Source organism: Oenanthe melanoleuca, chromosome 1 (assembly GCF_029582105.1).
Source record: "Oenanthe melanoleuca isolate GR-GAL-2019-014 chromosome 1, OMel1.0, whole genome shotgun sequence".
In the NCBI taxonomy this organism is placed as follows: domain Eukaryota; kingdom Metazoa; phylum Chordata; class Aves; order Passeriformes; family Muscicapidae; genus Oenanthe; species Oenanthe melanoleuca.
Window position 1 is genome coordinate 51276172 of NC_079333.1, and position 18778 is coordinate 51294949.

At 43.0% G+C, this 18778-nt stretch overlaps 1 protein-coding gene across 1 annotated transcript in view; it reads right to left on the reverse strand.

The window, feature by feature from the left end:
• Positions 1-2472: 2472 nt before the first annotated feature.
• WDFY2 (WD repeat and FYVE domain containing 2) overlaps positions 2473-18778 on the reverse strand; it is a 65608-nt gene continuing 49302 nt past the window's right edge. The window contains exons 5-12 of the mRNA XM_056498032.1: positions 16856-17006; positions 15333-15445; positions 14310-14436; positions 12342-12447; positions 10154-10255; positions 9407-9537; positions 8967-9075; positions 2473-8309 (exon numbers count right to left, since the gene is read on the reverse strand). Of these exons, the coding sequence (XP_056354007.1) occupies positions 8280-8309; positions 8967-9075; positions 9407-9537; positions 10154-10255; positions 12342-12447; positions 14310-14436; positions 15333-15445; positions 16856-17006 (869 nt within the window). The 3' untranslated portion in view covers positions 2473-8279. The remainder of the gene's footprint in view (positions 8310-8966; positions 9076-9406; positions 9538-10153; positions 10256-12341; positions 12448-14309; positions 14437-15332; positions 15446-16855; positions 17007-18778) is intronic.

An 18778-nucleotide genomic window follows, 5' to 3' on the forward strand; every position in this document is an offset into this window, starting at 1 on the left:
GCTGAGTCAGAAGGGACCTACAAGGATCATGGAGTCCAACTCCTGGCCCTGCACAGGACACCCCAAGAGTCACACCATGTGCCCGAGAGAATTGTCCAAACACTTCTTGAACTCTGTCAGGTTGGTGCTGTGACCACTTCCCTGGGGAGCTGTTCCAGTGCTTAATCACTCTCTGGGTGAAGAACCTTTTTCTAATATTCAACCTAAACCTCCCCAGACAGCCTCAGGCCATTGCTTTGGGTCCTGTCACTGGTCACCAGAGAGAAGAAATCAGTGTCTGCCTCTCCTCTTCCCCTCGCAAGGAAGTTGTAGACTGTGATTAGGTTTCCCCTCAGTCTCCTCTTCCACTTTTAAACCTTTATGAGCAAAATAAAAACAGCATCCAGTGACAGATGACCAGAAAATGAAGGTGGCACAGGTCCACAGTGCAGTGGACACTGGGGAACTCGAGAGCACACCTGGTTCATGGGAATGACATGCGCAGCACACAGCACATGTGCAGCCCAACTCTTCTTGTGGCAGCTTTGAGGCTTTTATGACTCTGACCTCACACATGGCTTCACAATTTTCTTCATGTCATGAAGTCACCTAGTTGGGAAGTTTTTGCTCTCAGGGATCTTGCACAGGAATGTAGCACCACAGAGCACATGTGGAGTTGGTAATTTCCCTACATCCTAGTGGAAAGAGAGCCTATCATCAGTGCAGCAGGACTGACTGCAGTGATGCAGGGGCCACTGCAACTTCTCTTTTTGTCTTGGATGAAAATTTTAGGAGATCACTGTAACAGATACCAAACAATTTTGTAAACTGCATTTTGTCTTAAGTTTCATTTCTGGGTCATCTTTATTCATTGTTAAAAAGGAAAACAACCCAATAAACTAAATCAACCTGCTATTGAGTAAAGGTGTAAAAAATTGTTTGCCTTTGAATGAGGGTGCTCCCATACATACCTCACAAATTTGGAGTAAACTGCAAATACCAGTTGTTGGCATTTGCAGTAACACACACACTCCAGCTTCTGTGTTCCACTCAGTGGGAACTAGGTGTGAGCAGGGCCACCCCTTCCTGTTAAACAAGGATGTTGAACATGCACTGCCTGTGCTCAAAGGGAGTTCTGCTATATCCTTCATTATAGTCTGATAAGTCAGTCCTGCAAACCTCAATGCAATAAATTTACCAAATAAATTTATTTGGTAGGGCAGTCCCAGCAATTTCAAGCACTAATTTGTATTTTTGTAATGACAGAGCCTTTCTAAAAGTCATGGCACTTGGAGCAGTACTACTTTTCATTAAGCAGTGCTGAACTTGGTGAGTGGAGAGTGCTCATGGAGTTATTTTTTCAGGGAACAGCCTGATGGAACAGTGGAGGGGGCAGCTATCAAGCTGTTTAATCTGTAAGCTCCTCTGTATGTTACTGTCTCACCCTCCCTGTGAAAATAAAGAACCCAGCACCCCATCTCATGACACTGGATCATACTTACCTAAAACTAGTGCTGGTCAACATCCACCCACTGTCATTTTAAATAGGCAGTTTCCACTCTGGCAGCACAAAGCTTCAAATCCTCCCTAGCTCAGCTCACAGTATTTCCCTGTTTGGCTGTCAGGCTTCCACCTCTCGCTTTGTTGGGAGAGAGAGTTCTGGAGACATTTGGGCAGAGCCAGCAACTGATTACAGGAGATAATTTTGAAATGCACCTTAGATGACTCGAAAACTCTGTATGCCTGCAGTCACTGAAAGCAGTGATCTAGACAATGAGAGAAAGAAGCCTTTGAAAAGGCACCGAATCTGATAGGGAGCAAGTGCAACAAAAACATTTCTGGGACTAAAAGTGATCAAATCCAAGAACTTCAATTTGTGAAGTATGTCAGTATTTATCTTCCTCTCTCTAGAGGGAGCCATTACACAAACATAAAGAAAAATGATGTATTCCTCTGAAGGAAGTTTGTGCTCTCTCAAAACAAAAGCTAATGCTCAGCTTTACAAAGGGACACAGTGTCAGTCTGGCCAAAGGTCTTCAGGAGGACAGGAGAAACAACTCAAATCTTTGCTGTACTGGCAGTGCCAGTGCCATTTCACAAATAATAATATTTTCCAAACAGAGGAAGAGTGGTAAAACCTGCATTGCACAAACTTCAGGGAGAGAAGTCCCAGGAACTGCCGTTTTCTTTGATGGTTAAAAATCGTGAGCATCTTCCCTTTACTTTCCAGTTCAGAATCCACAGGGAGCCTTGGAGTGATGCACAGAATAGTGCAATTCCTCCACTGCCCACACACCATTTCCTTTGGGCTGCTCACACTCTGCCAGGCACTCAGGGCAAGAATTTGTCCTGGCAAAGGACACATCCATACAACAGCTATCAGTTTTACGGCAATTCACAGAACAGGCAGGTGAATGGGTCCAGTCACAACTCAATAAACCAAATTCCTCATTACACACATAGAGAAAGAAAAGAAATGGCCAAAAGCTGATAGAAATTAATTTAGTGGGGTTAAGATACCACAATTTATTCAGCTACATCAGAAATACTTATTTACATAATGGAACAGTACCTGAAAATGTTACAATGTAGTTGGTAGAAAAGGTGGTCAAATTGCTGAGCAGCATTCCTGCAAAACTCTGACCTGAACAGGAGCCAGTAAGATCCGTTTTTTTTTTTCATATAAAGTCCCTCTAATTAAAAAGACAGCAAAATCCACAAGATATTGGTCAGTATGACAAACTTAACTTACTGAACAGTCAGAACTGACAAAGTTCAGCCTTTGGAAAGCAAAATCACAGCTAAAACTAGGGCTAACGACAAAGATGTAGCAAGGAAGTTTGTGTACTTGTTTATTTGTGAAAATTTCTTAATTACTTGGCCATGGCAATCCCAAGAATCTCCTTGGGACAGGACAAAATAGGGGTGTTAGCAGTGGGTCTTTCACATCGGAAGGAAGCCCTGACCTGTTACAAAATGTAAGTATAAAGGTGATAAACCCTTTAATAAATTCAGATTATTTATTGTCTAAAGAACAAATAATCGGAGGCAAAACTATCTTCATAAGGCCTGACACTTCTGTACCATCTCAGTAGTGATGTGTCTCTTCCCTGTCCTTTCAGTGTTGAAGTGCTTATGCATTTAATACAGTTCTGAAAAAACTACTTGAGGTAGATAAATATTATTTGGCAATTGAACCAAAGAACAAGAAATGGAAGTCGAATCTTCGTAGACTGGAAAAACTCTATGTTCCTTGTGGCTTCTGGATCTGGACCATGGCTGCTGGCTAGCTTACAGTACTGGCATGGGGGGATGGTTTGGCTTTATACAGTTCTGATGAATACTCATTTCTATACTGGAAGTGCTTTTTGTTTTGGCTTGGTTTTTTTAGGTTTTGTTTGTATGCTGATACCATTCTTTCTTGGTATCCCCTCTTTGTACAGACTTTGCTGTCTTGTTTTCATTTTGGTTTGAGTTCAATGTCCCTGCTTGGCAGCAGTTTCAATTGAACTCAATCTCTTTCTCTTCTGATCAGTACAATGTGTCCTGCAGCAAACAAAATTTCAGAGATGGCCAAAGACTGGTCACAAGGGAAAATCCCCAAACTGGGAAAATGCAATGAAAAGTCACATTTGATCACACAAAGTTCATCTCAAATCCCAGAAGTTCAGGACTACATTTTTCCATCTGAGGAGCAAAGATTTCCTGCCAACATTCACAAGATGCAATTTTGAAGGGAAAAACCTCTGTCTTCTTCAACATTACATAAAAGGTCATTACAGAAGGGACTCAGAACATCAGCGCACTCTGAAAAAAGGAACAAGTTTGTAGTTACTGTTGCATACAATTGCCACACATAGAAAAAAGTCTTCTAAGTCCCAACTGGAAACATCCCATGTGCTCAGTGTGATCTCCTGGAAAGGACATGGCCTGTAAAACCACACATTGTAGCTCTATTTCCTATGTGCTACAAAACAGAACTTTGGTTTTTGCTACACAAATCCTATTTGGAACAGCAAGGACAGATATGGTAATATTTGCTAATTTGTTAGTGACTATTTTGGTAGCAGTTTAGATTTAAGGAAAGATACTTTTTTTTTTTTTTTTTCCTTCTCTAAACAATAGAGTAGAAACAGGCATTAAGTGGACTTTGAATCACAGAATGGCTGAGGTGGGAGAGAACCTTCAAAGATTATCTGGTCCTGCTCAAGCAAGGATGGAGAACCCACAAACTAACTGCCTGGCCAGTCTGTGCCCATGCTCAGTCACCCTCACAGTAAAAATTGTTTCCTGATGTTCAGAGGAAATCTGTGCTTCAGTTTGTGTCCATTGCCTCTGGTTCTGTCACTGGACACTACTGCATTCTCTCTGCACCCTCCCTTCAGGCATTTATACACACTGATGAGATCCCTCTGAGCCTTCTTTTCTCCAAGATGAACAGTCCCAGGTCTCCCAGATATGCTCCAGTACCTTTCACAATCTCAGTGGCCCTTTGCTGGACTCCATTTAGTAGTTTCATTTCTCTCTTGTACTGGGAAGCACAGAACCAGATACAGGAAAAAATAATAATAAAAAAAGTCGAATATTCCTTTCTAGCAATTATTTCCTCAGCAGGCATAAGGCAATTTTTTTTTCCTTACAACTGTTTTGGATCATCCTTTTTGCACATCCAGCCATCCACCTTCTTATCAGCAGCCAACCCCCACTCAGAGGGAACACATCCCTCCCTCCCTTTCCCAGGACTGATACTCATGCACCCTCTCAGGCAAAGTGCAGTAACCACTTCTGAGGTACTAAGAGCCTACATGCTGACATTCAGGTGATGGCCTCAAGTTCTGGAGGACAGAGCAGGGAGTCACCTGGGCTTGGCTGCAAAAAGTAGCTGCAGAAAAGGGTGCTCACAGCTGAGCACACCTGTGTCACTGTTCAGGATCATCCTGTCACACTGGCTGACTTGTAGCCCTATCACCACAGTTTCAACATCTAACCATGGTGTTAAGTTTTCTGGTTGATGGGAGGAACATCAATGCTACATTAAAGCTGATGTCTATATTCTTTTCCCATCACTTAAATATTTTCAGCTTAAAAAGACTGAAATTTGATGCTCAGGTTGCCCCACCTGGGACACAAGTGACCCTAGCAAGCTGCTCAGGCACTGTGTATGTGACCCCATCACCTGCCTAAGCCCTGCAGACTCTGCTCATTTTAAAGCTGAGAATAGCAGGCAGATGCTCTGGAGAACAATGCCTCTTCCCACAAGGAAGCACCAGCTAGGGGGGAGATGTAAAAGCACCTTTCCTGATGTGCAGAGCAGAGGGAAACCAGCAATGTTTGTGTGCCCCTTGTCACAGCACCAGGTATCACTGAAAGCTACTGCCCTTCAGCAGCCCTAGGGAAGAGGGGCTTGGCTTCATTTGAGATGTGTGTAGGTATATGGCACTGTATAGTTTACATCTGTATCAAAACACACCCTCCTCCCTTCCTACAATAATGCAATTCATAAAAATAGCTCAGGTTTCTTATTCAGCAAGTTAAATGGAGAAAAAAAAAGGACCAGGCATCATCAGAGATCTCTTTTCAAATGGATCTAGCAGACAGAAGACACTGAGATTACTACTCTTAACACAGCAGAAGAAGAAGGCAGGCATTTTAACTCTCCCAGTGTCAAATCCTTCTTGTTTCTTGTGGAAAGTAAAATAATTATTGAATTAGATACATCTATTTTCCCTTAATATCTCTACATTCCAGCTCTTGAGGGCATTGCAAAGGGGCAGATTTTCCTTCCTGCCTCAGCTTCACTTGCAGTTTATATAATTTTCTAAGCCCAGAGCAGTTTGTCCTGAGACTGCAAGATAAGGAGATGTTTAGCTTAAATCCAGGTAACCCTGCAGGTCATTCAGTCAGAAAGAACAGGAAAATTCTGCAAAACAGTTTTGCATATCCCACACCCACACATAAGCAACACTGAAACCATGACTCCTTGGAAGACAAGGGGGGAGTGGCCACGAGTTCATTGCAGAACAGTCCAAACAAGTCATTCTCAAATGTAGTCTCCCTTGGAATCAGTTCTTCACCTTTGTTTGCACATTACATGTTCAGGAGTAGGTATTGATTCAGGGCAGATCCTCAGCTTGCTGACTCCATCAGTGTGAGCACAATCCATGCTGGAGTCCCAGCTTGGTGCCACTGCTGTCTCCTCAGAAACCGAGCACTAAACAGCAATTTAAATTCACTTCTGTGTTTCTGTCACTGTGAGATGCACTCCCTGCACAGCACAACTCAGGTCTTTGGCCAAAAGGCCCTGAGCCCAAGGGAACATGGAACACCAGAGTCCAGCAAAGCTTTGTACATATTCTCCAGCTGGAATGAAATATGACAGGCCACTTGCTCATCTTGCATAGCTTTGACAGCCAAGAACACTTCAGTCATCAGAAAACATGCACAAGGTGTAATGAAAAGCATTCCAAGAGGAAACAAACATCTAGTTTCCAGGAGAGATAGTGGGAGGACTGAGAAAACAACTTTCAAGCTGGAAAAATAATGTATGAATTATGTTTGAAAATAGGCTTTAAAATATGCTGTCTAGAGGGGAACCAACAATAGGCTGTACGATCAGGAAACTGAAGGTGATGTTATTTCACAGAACCTGACTGCAAATGCTTCATCACAGGTTATAGGATGTTTAAAAAGAGATTTTTTCCTAGAAAATACATAGCAGTCCTGTGGTGTGCACACAGAAGTACCCTCACCTTTTACTGCAGCAGCTCACTGGACAGAATTAATGCCATGGATTGAGTTAACCATTTTTTTCCCCTCAAAAGTGAATTGCTGCTGGGCAAACAAAGGAGAAGCTTTATTTTCTTCTGGCATTTTCTCTCAGGAGAGAACACAATGCTTCTCCAGGTAGCAATGTGCTCTGAAGGGGCAAATGTCATGGCGTCCCCACTACAGAGGGAAGAAGGTAAGTCCAAAACAGGACAAGACTGAGCACCATCAATGTGCCACAAGGCCTGCTGAAACAGAAGATGCAGGAAAGCCTTTGGTCTGGTCTGCAGTTCAATTCTGAACACCAGTTTATTTGAAGTGTGTGAGTAATGCCATGCTAAAAAGTAAAATCCGTGGATTAATGGAATGGAGAGTTGGCTTTTCAGAGATGGTCCCTTTGGAAAAAAGGGCTTTTTTAGTTTATTCACCTTGACAATGTCATTCTAAAAAGGTAATTTTGGTCAATCCATGTTTTTAAATACTGTTTATTTTTAAGAGAAACTGTAAAGTATGACAACAGGACAATGGGCATCATTCAGCAATATCACTTTTGGGTCTATAGAGGAAATTAATAAAAACCATCATCGTTTTAAAAAATAAATATGATTAACCATATGGAAAACAGGAAAAACTAAATCAATTTTCAACAACATAGACATAAATGCTGAAATGTTGCTGTGCAAGGTAGAGGTAGAGATAAACCAGACTTTTCAGACCTAGACCAGTTTTAGATCTGCCCCCCTCCATCCACACACTCCCAAAAGTTCCTGTTGCCAATAATTTCATTTGAATCAGACTGTCAGCATCATCAAACTCAAACAAGTCTGTGTGCTCCTTGTAATGCTCTGAGCTGGAAAACTGTTTCAGTTTTGTGTAGAAATCAGTTGCTGAATAACCTGACCCCTGGTTCTGCGACTTGTGCAGCAAAGGAAGAGGCGGGAAGATTATACAGACCAATAGATGCACTCTGGATGATGCCCACTAGGACAAGTGGATGGTAGAGCCCTTTTAGGAATTGCAATAGTCCATCAGCTCCTTGGTGATGCACCCAGAGACTGTGCCTGGATTTCCTCCTCTGGCGAGAGCATGGCCAGCAGAAATATCCCAAACCAACAGGGGCTGGCTGCAGGGAGAGCCGATTGCCTTACACAGTCTGTTGACACCAAAAACTCACAGAGGAAGACACAACCCAAGAACTCTCTGTACAAAGCAGCAAGTATCTTGACACAGTGAAATATAAAAACTAAAAATTGCACTGCACACAGGTTTTTCCAAATAAACTCAGAACAACCAAAGTCAGATCGTACAAACCGTTAGTTAAAAAAATACCTTCTTGTATATTTTGAGAAGTGGAAAGAGTCTTCGTGCAAATGTTCAGCCTGGATCAAGCAGAGGACATAAAGTTGTTGTAAACACATTAGTTCCTTTCTCATCTGCTGTATGCACCCAGTGTTATCTATCTTCTGCAGTATAATGAGGGTTAGGAAATCAGTTTCTTCTGTAAATATCACCTTTCAAGTTCCACTGATGTAACATCAAGACACTACTGGTGTCATATCCCACAGCTGTTAAATACAATAAAATAAAACAACATAATGAATAATAGTAAAAGACAATCAAATACAGAAAAAAATATAATCTTTAAATAATTTACACATTTTTTCTTTAATTAAGAGGGGCTATATGGTTAGAGGTGGATGCAACAAGTCTGAAGAAGCTTGATTTAATTTTCCAGCACTTATTGTCAGAGTGGTGGATGTTGATGAAATGACATTCTGTATGTCACTAGCTTTCACCTGTATAAGACAGGCTCACAGCTGGCCTTAAAAGAAACCAAAAAAACTCCCACTACATTACTAACTTAAATTATCCGAACAATCATAACACATTGTGAGAGTTTTGGGTTTTTTTAAAATTATTCCAACTGTTGTAACTCAGTCAGTATTTTACCTATTTCTTTATTTAGCTACACTGAGATTTGGTATGTTGAAAAACAGTTAGTTTTCCTCAAGGGAAGGCTACACTGTGCACTTGTCCCAGCCCCTTCAGGCAATAACTTCACAGATCAAGACCTCCTTGGTTCTTATTGGGCAGAAATCTTAATCCAAATCCCAGGTGAGAAGTTTCTGGGTGGAAGAAGGCAGGTATGACATCCTGCAGCCACATGGGAGGGGGAAGGGAAATGAAGTGCAGGAGAGCTAGAGTACATTCCTGGCTCCTACCTTAATAACCTTGTCTGTCCCCGAGGTCAGCAGCCATCCCCTGGTGGCATCGAAGTGCACGTGAACAATGTTGTGCTTGCTGTCATGGAAAGTAGCTGTGGGCGCCCGCCTGAAGAAAAATCCAAAAATCAGCAAGAACTGTAACTGCAGGATTCCTCCCCCTCCAAAATGCTCTCTTATTGAGGAAAAAAGTATTTGACTGCTGCTGTAAGCCATTAATTCAGCAACCACTCTGCAAACTGCACTTTGAGACCTTTCTGGCATGAAAGGAACAGGGGTGGGGGGGCTCTCTATCCCTCCTGGCTTGATCTCCTCCTTATCCTGCTGAGACAGCCCAGGGCCCACAGTGCTCCCTCCTGGAGCCCTGCACCCACCCGGGCCCGTGCAGCTGCAGGAGCCTTTCCCACGGCAGTGCAAGGCAGCTGAGTGAGCACACTTACTCCTCCTCGGTGATGGACTCGTGGCAGCTGTCGCAGACCCTGACCTCGAACTCGAAGCCCATCAGCGGGATGGAGGAGCGCTTGGAGCTGCACTTCCCGCACACGGCTTTCCCGCACTTCCGGCAGTGGTGCTGCAGGACACAGCGCCGTAAAACACCTCAGGCACAAACCCACACCAGCTCACTGCTCAGCTGCGCTGGCTCGACCACCTCACTCCAGCAGGACACAGTCAGCTCTGCCCAGACACACTTCCACACCCCTTTAGTAAAAGTCTGCCACCTCAGCCCTCTGCTGCTAGGCAGGAAAACACAGCAGCGTGTTTCAAGCAGAGCTGGCAGCCTATCCCAGTGCAGCCTGAGCAGCTACAGGTGTTTATCCAATCTCATTGGAAACAGCTTTGGTTCCAGCACAATCTCCAAAAAATCAGCTGCAAATTTCTTTGTGGAACTTATTTGACTAATAATGAGCAAAGTCCTACATGGCTTAAGTCATGAAAGGCCCCAGATCTACTCAGCCCAAGGCCTATTACATGCATTTGCTATTGGGATTGACTGGGAAAAGTGTTCCTTTCAATCACAAAATCAAGCCACAGAGGGGAACCCACTGTCCAACCCTTGAGGGATTAGTGGAAGAACAAAGTTCTTTGAGCAAATTCTCAAAGCTTCAGGGGGAAAAAGGTTACCAGAATCCATTGTGAGAGAAAAGCCTAATGGCACCATGGTAACACACCAAAGGGCACATACAAACCTGCCTGAGGCCTATTTTCTTACTGTCCCACATTTGCTTGAAGTTCCAGAAGAAGGGCTGGTCACATTTTTGACAGGAGTCACTATCCAGCCACTCTGGGGTCTGCAACACACACACATAAATACAAAATGGAAGTGAGCAACAAGCAGAAAAATTTCCAATGGAGCCTAGAGGCAGGACAAAAAAGATGTGGTGTGGTGTGGCAATATGTCCAGCTAAGCTTGATTTAACATCTCCATTTTTACAAGATGCCATTTTGATTGTTGATGATGATGACAAGATGATATGTGTTCCATGGGATGTCTTTTTTGGCTTAGCTTTGAAGGACGTGGGAGGAACAGTTCTCACAGAAATCATGAAGAAGAGTTTGATAATAAGACCATAGAAACAACCCAATTCTGAAATTAAACACATAAAAATATTTTGTTCTGTTCTGTCTGGACAGTATTTACCATCTAATATTGCTTCTGATGGGAGCTGGGGTCAATTAGTATTTCCAATAGCCCAAAACTATAGATGAAGACAACATTTTCTTTGTGGCAAGTAACCACTTTTTAGTCAAACAGAAAGACAATTTATAGCATCTTTCAAATGTCCTCTTACAACTTTTTAAAAATTGAGTTGAAAATAAAGAATCAACAGCTAAAATGGCTTAAGTGATTCTAACACAATTTCAGTGATGTGGGGAAGTTTTATTGCAACAAAATGAGTACTGAGCATGTATCACATAGAAAAAAAAAAATCCTTAAATAATGGCAAAGAAACTAAATCCAAAATCCAAAAGAAAGTGATCTAGGACCCAAACCCAAGGCTTGGTATTAACATCTCAAAGATTCATGTTTTGGGGGTGGTTTAGCACCAAGAACACCCTGTTGTGCTGCTGGTAACAAGAACAAGCCCACATAGCCATAGTCTGGGAAAGCTGTGCACCATTAGCACCTGCTGCTTGGCCTTTATTTAGCTAATAACATTTCTCCTCTATTTTTTAAATTAGCCTTCTCACAGCATTCCTGCCTATTTGATGACAAGCCAATCTTAACCCTTACTGTAGCCTTTTGAAGGCAGCAAATAAATAAAGGTTTTCATTTCTGAATATTCGAGTTGCAGCAAAAAGGAAACATCTGTTGGGAAGGAGGAAACCACTCTGCTTTCATTTCAGTTTAGGAGCTGATGACACACTTGGCCCCTGGATTTGCAATTACAGAGAGTCAACTGGAATGCTAATTCCCAGTAGAAAGGGAGCTCAGTTTCTGCCTCTGCCAACTTCAGTAGTTTTTTTAAATCAAGTTTTCCACTTAGCGTTTCTTCTTCCTCAAGGGAGACACACTCAATCCATGCAGGCCACGACTTGTGACAACCAGCAAAGCTGGTGAAAGCCCATGATGCCAAAACCTTCCTCTGACCTGCCCCCTGCAGGAAGAGGGCACAGGTTTGCTGTGACTCATGGCACCAGGATTTGCCAAGCCCCTGAGCAGGGCTGGTGCCTGACTCAGCCAGCACTGAGTTCACTCCCCCCTCTCTGAGTCAGGACTCAGAAATTGCCAAGCGGGGGCTGCTCCCGCAGTGCCAAAGACCTGGGCAGCATTTCTGCACCCGCTCGCATTCGTTGGTGACAAAGCACAAAGGCAATCAGGAATGTGTGGGTGAAATCTTACTGTCTGCATTGCCAAAGCCATCATTTAACCCACTTCTACGTGGTTACACCAGAGAGAAGCGAGACTGAGCAGCAGGTGAGATTGAAGCCTTAGTTAAATGGCTTCTTATCATGGAAAAGAAAATGCTGGGTTGTGTTTTTCCAGAGATGACCAAGAGCCTTCTTGTTTTACTTTTTTAAAACTAAAATAAATCAATCAGTTCATCTATTTACATCTGAACTGATTTATCTCATGACATGCTGAAAAACACAGCAGAGCATCTCAATACCCTCCTTACAGAATATCTTTCAGAGCAGTAATGTAATGAGCAAGAGCCATTTAGCAGCCTATTTAATACAAATTTTCTGCCAGGCAATTTCCCCTGTACCATATTATCAAAGGCACGGCATAATTGCTGTATAACAACTGGAGCATGTCCAAAAATGTTTTTAAAGCTTGGAATGATCTTGTTTAGGTAGATAGCTGCACATTTTAGAAAGGCCCCTTCTTCCCAGGACTGCTTCAGACCAAACTGACAAGAACTAAGCATTTACCTCCTGCCTCTCAACATCCATGTTCCAGACGACGATTCCCCCATCTGCACCACAGGAGATGAGCTGCCGAGTGTGGTGAGCATAGGAGAGAGACTGAACTTTATCACTGAAAAAGAAACAAGACAGTTAGCAATCAACCACCTATGGCTACTGCACAAGTGAGCACAGAATATCAATAAAGCAGTGCAAACCATTTGTTTGCCCATATGTTCCCCTCCACCACTCATTGCACATGGCATTCATCAGAAGCAAATCAGTCTTTGCTGTCAGACTGGGACCACAATGAGAGTGTTGCTCATCTGGGCACAAGAGCAAAGACCTGTTCTGATAATTGTTTCTGCTGCTCTTGGGATAGGAGGTCCCAGCTGCATGGGAAGCCTCAACAGGGCTGCAGCTTCTGAAGGCACATCTGGATGCATAAATGCAGCCCTGGTAAGATACCTTCTTGGCAGAATGTCAGTAACAACTTTGTTTTGTAAATCTCTGCAACATCTAGAAATGAATCACTGAGAAAATACTGGAGTTTTTTTTTTGGCAGTAACAAGCAGAAGAGTTTCAAAAATAATGTAGGAATCACTAAGTTGTTCCTAAGCCTTCTCACAGTAAGGTGCTAGGTGCTTCTGTTTCTTCTTTTAATGAAAAAAAAATATGGGAGGAACAATTCAGCTTAACTCCTCAAAGGGCTCAGTCTTTCATAAAAGAAAGAAATTCAGGCCTCATCTCAGGCTATTTACAACCAGGGAAACAATGACTGTGCAACACCATTATGGAAAAAACAAAGTTGTGAAGACACAGAAACTGAACATACTGTGACTGGAAATCATGCACAACATTGGATTTCCTTTGCTACCACCACTGGTCTTGTCTGCCAAAAGGACATGCATGCTAACACATTTATTTGTACCTATGGCTGAACCTGAAGAGGGGAAAGCATTCACAGGATAGTTTGGGACAACACTGACACCCTTCACAGTGCCTGCCTGCTGACAGCAGAGGCACCCTCAGGATGTGTAGGATGCTGTGTTGCACAGTTCCAGCTGACAGCCATCACACAGATTGAGGTCCAGAGGCTAACTTCATATTAGAACTAATTTCCACAGCAATAAATCAAGCAGTGATGCATTAGCAAGCATCACTGGTAGGATATAAGGGTGATCTGGTAATTTCAGCTAGAGCTCTGCAGTGCTCTGAAATCCCAGAGGCAACCAAATCACTCAGCAGAGTGCAGCATCACTCAAAAGAAATGCATGAATATGCAAGAAACTGCTAACTCAAAACCACCATGGGATTTTGTCTTTCCAGACCTGAGCCTGGCATGCAGATCCCACATATATGCAGTCCCAATACTCTGACACCAACCTGTTGCATTGCCAGTGTTAAAAGGTGAGGAGCCATTGCCCCTAGAGACATTCTGATGTACAATCAATGCCCAGCAGGGGCTTACCCATCTTCAAAAACATCTGTGGCTGTGCAAATGTACTTGCAAAGATGATGCCTCTTTGCACTGAGATGTGAAGGCTGCTACAGTTAAAGGTTAAAGCACATCACTTAGAATTCAGGCTGTAGGTGAAAGAGCATGGAGGAAAAAGGGATTATTTGTCCAAGCCCGATGCTCCCTCTAGGGGAAGAAAAGATCTTGACACCTAAAACCCCAGAATTTCCCTTCAGCTGTTCTCATTTGAGGAGCCTCCCCTTTCCAACAAAGCACAGGCTCTGGCATAACACATTCAGGACTACAGATGTTGTGCACCCTCTTCACCACCCTCTGCAGACTCTTAAAACAGCCTGAGGGCTCAGCACTGGAAAAATATAAGCAAATTATCCCTGTTGTTGATACAGACCACAGGGAGTCCCACATACAAGCTTCAGGCTAGTGAAAACTGTAACCTTTGGGCTGCTTGTTTCCAGATGTGGCTTCTGCATTTAACTTTTCTCCTATAAAAGCAGGAGGAAAGGCTTTGAACATACTTATGTCCTTGCAGCTCAATGGCTGTTCCTTTTCTTCCTCCAATATCCCACATTATAATGGAATGATCAGAACTGCCTGAGAATAAAACTCGCTGTATTGGGTCCCAGCAGAGAGCAGTCACACCACCTACAACAGGAGCACACACAACAGTAATTTTATTACAGAAAGTGGAAGATTGGAAGGTGATATCACAAAAAATATGGAGTGATTAAAATGCAGAACTCTTTAGCAAAGACTATTCAACCATGTGCCTTCCAGTGGAAAAATAATAGTCTGGAAAAACTACTGAAACCAAATCCTGCTCCTCTGTGGGCACAGGGCTTCACTGCTGTTTGCATGGGGGAATCCACTGAGCAGTAAAGTGTGGAAGAAAAATGGTCACAGTGGGAGCTACACAACTTTCCATCTCCATAATTTCTAGAACATTAAAAAAGAAGAAAGTGTGGAATGCTATGGGCATCTTCTCAGTATCCTAGCACAAGGACTGAACTACACTGTGCTATCTTGAGTTATTACCACTTAGCTAGAGAGGAGGGACATGAAAAAAACTGCTGAGGAATGACAGCATTTCTTCTGTTAAATGTTAGGATCATATCCAGGGTTGCTCTTTTCGAAGGGTGATGGGGCACAAGTGCCAGCAGTGAAACAAGCATTTAGTGCCTCCAGGCTGTGCCCATTCCACTTGGGATAAAGTAACTACCAATACAGATCTTGCTTTTAGCAGCATCCTTTCTCCCTCCCAGAACTACCGCAACTTGTTCAAGTCTCACTCTGATTTAATTAACAGCTACTGATAGTGCCATTTTCTGCTACAGATGTGTTCTGCTCAGAGCTCTGATCACTCTTCTTTTTACCAATACAGCTTCCCTGAACTGCTGGGACAGCCTAAGAGCAATGTCCCTTCCATGCTAAGCACTGACACAAGCCAACCTAGTGTCTCACAGGACAGTAAACCATCTTGATGCTGAGCACAGATGAAGACTCCCCTGAGCACCTTTCTGGGTCTCCTCCTGAGGCCTTACCTGTGTGTCCCTTAAATGTGGTAACAAGGCTGCAGGACTCTTGCTCTAGTTTGAGGATGGTCACTTGCCCAGAATGGTCACCAACAAACACATGCCGGGTTTCCACATCAAATCTGAAGGATAGATGCTGAGGAAAACATATTATTTACACAAGCTTTACATTCTTTCATGGCTTGCTAACTCTTTTGACATGAGTATCCTGCAATCTTGTGAACAGTGCTCCAGTCTCAAGGAGGTATTCAGAACATACTTTAAGGCACCTGTTCATCTTAATAATGCTCCTACCTGTTCATACTAACAGTGCAGTATCCCTGGGTGAGAAAAAACAAGACTATTCCAGAACACAATTTGTGGTTTTGTTATGAAACACCACTGAAGTAGCCCTTTGCCATGAACATAAGAATTGTCTCCTCAGGCTTTGTAATTTAAGTGCTAGAGTTGGATGGTATCCACTCTCTCCCTTCCCAAAATTATACAAAATACAAAGGAGTACTGATTTTAATCACATAGGACACTGCAGAACAAAATAAAAACCCCAAACCTGTTCCTGGCTATGTCAGATATTTTTTCAGTATTTGCCAGTGATTCTCCCTTCCACTGCCCTCCACCATAATAATCAGATGACCCAAATTAAATTGTCCTCCAAAAGTTTTTATCAGTCAAAATTGGCTGTTCTCTAAAGAGATTTAGGGAACACAGGGAAAATTCTTAAATCATGTTTTCAAAAATATTTATCAATTAATTAAAAAGTAAATTCAGTCTTTCTGCCATTTAGATTGACTGAATTACCAGCTAATATATAGCAAGTCCATCTTGAAACAATAATTTTGAGTCAGTATCACTTCTCATGAACTAGGAAAACACACATCTATACCACATCCACTCAGGGGCATTAAAATGTCTGTTTATGCTAACCCCTGTTCTCAGCTTAAGAGCTCATATCTTTCCATTTCCCTTTTCATTTTCAATAAAGCTGAATTAATATTTCTTTTATTATCAGGCAGCTGGGGCAGGTCTACATGGATAAGCCACCTGAGTGCCATTTCTGCAGTCATTTACTCTTTAGTTAACCCAAATTCCCAATACATAGTGAGCAGCTCCAGAGTGAAGGACAAGTGCTCATTATTTTATATTAAAGTATTTTAATTTTTACCATGCATACACACAGGCACTCTGACCTGATCACCAACCTACTTTTGCTACCATTAATTCTCTGAAGAAAGCATGCACTGCATGCTTAAATGAAGGCCCTATCCATATTTATTACAATAGCAGACCACAATGGGTTGCAGATTGCCCATTGTAGAGCTCAAAAATGGTTAGACCTAAATATGCCACAACACATTAAGGAGACAAAGCAAGGAGAACTGACAGTTTTTTAAATTGGCTTTAAACAAGAGTTTCTCTCACGAAGCAGTGAATCCATAGAGGGCACAAAATGTGGAGGCCAGCTAGGCAAGCAAACTGGGGGGCTGTTGGCGTGCCCAAGGGCAGCAGCAGCAGGAGAGCCGAGCAGAGGATACTGCAGGCCGCAGGCGCCGGCGCTGGTGCGGTACCCCCCCAGCCGCTGGCCGCTCTCCGAACAGTGCCACGTGAAGTGCTTGTCCTGGCCCGTGCTCAGCACCCACTCCATCTCCAGCACAAACAGAACCATGATCACCCTGCTTTGATGAGCTGAAAGTTAAGCAGACAGACATACAATCACATTGCAGAGAAGAACATGGGGGCAGACAACCTGTCACTCCCCGAGGTTTCTCCTTAGACCCGAGATCACCTCAGGAGGACGTGCAGTGGTGTAAATCCTGACTTTTCCCCAAGCCACCGATGAGAGACTGCAGGAGATGGTTTTCAGAGGCTTCAAGGGTTGTTTATTGTTTCTTGTCTCAGGAACTCTTTGCCTAGCTAACAGCGGTCTGTTCAGCTGGGCATCCAGGGTGGAATCTGCCTGGTGAGGGCAGGGCTTATCTTACATAGTCTAAATTACGTGCTATGTGTTTATAACAATTTTCCAATACAATACAGTCTTGTTAAACGGTCCAGCTCTGTCCCCATCCAATCTAAAAGTGCCAGCGTGTCACCCAGCATGGATGACTCGGAGAAGAAGGAGGAAGAGGTATCCACACCCCCAAATTCTCCATCTTGGCCACATGTTCCTTATCACAAACATTCCCAAAAGTCTATTTATCTATGTTCTAACAACCTAATTTACACTTTACTAATTTTGGTGGCTTGTTTCCATCCCCTCTGCGTTGATAATTTCCCCCAGGGGTTTGAATTCAGCGCCTGAGACACCAGGGTCTCACTCAGGGGTCCCTGAGTTCTGAGGTTCAGAGACCCTCGCCAGCGGGGTTTTGAGACCCCCAAGGAGGCCAGGGGTATGCCCTGGGCTTCCACAACAACCATTGCAAATACCAACTGCACCCAACTCTCCCACTCTCCCTACAGAAGCAGCTGGTGTTTAATAATCCTGTTGACATCAGCTTCCATGGAAGCTTGTAAGGTCCCTGCTCTGCATGTTCAACGTTTGCATGAGAAAGACTGGAAGCAAGACTTAATTCCTTCGATGCCTATTGCAGTCATTTGTCTTCTACAGCAGCACAAATCTTCCCTCCATCATTGTATCATCACCAACAAAACTGTGGAATGGACTTTGGGTTCTATTTAAACCTCCTTTGAGCTAGTTTTTTGACAGCAGTGAAAATGCCTACACTGCTGCTCCTCTTGCTGTGAAGTTTTGTGGATCTGGGCTGTGGTACTCCAACAGAATGATGAGTTACAGCACAGGCCTAATGCTGCACCAAAGGGAAGTTTCAGCATTAAAAGGTTACTGGAATAAAATTTACATAGAAGAAAAAAACACAGCTGTAGTAGATGAATAAAACAGCTGAAGGAATAAACTACCAAAATAAAGCCAATAAAAAAGGGTTTTTATTAAAACAAGGGAACATATGCTTGTTTTTTGCATGAATGACCAGTGGGCTTGGTCATGAAGTACTGATTGAACTGATATTTTAATAAAACAAGTGACTGGAAAAACATACAGAGCTATTCCCAGCTGTAACTTAATGGTGAATGCTACATTCCTCAATCTACAGCCCTACTGGTTTATTACCATTCTAAGATGCAGCAACATGTGTTGCACAAAAAAAGACTGCTTGTATTTGTTTGTGTAAAAGATGACACAAAAAGAGATTAAATATGTTAAGAAGCTTAAAAACCAGCCCCAAGCCTCCTGAAATGCAGAGAATCTCCTCAGAACATTACAGGAAGATTGCTGTCTGCCCTATACAAATATGCAGCATATATGGGAGCTGTGTTCAAACCCCACAAGGGGGAACTACCTGTAGGAAAAAAGTTGGCTCCCAAGAGCCAACAGCAACCCTGATACACTGCTTTTTCAGACTGAGATTCCCTGAGCCAGGAAAGTCAATAGATGTATTGACACA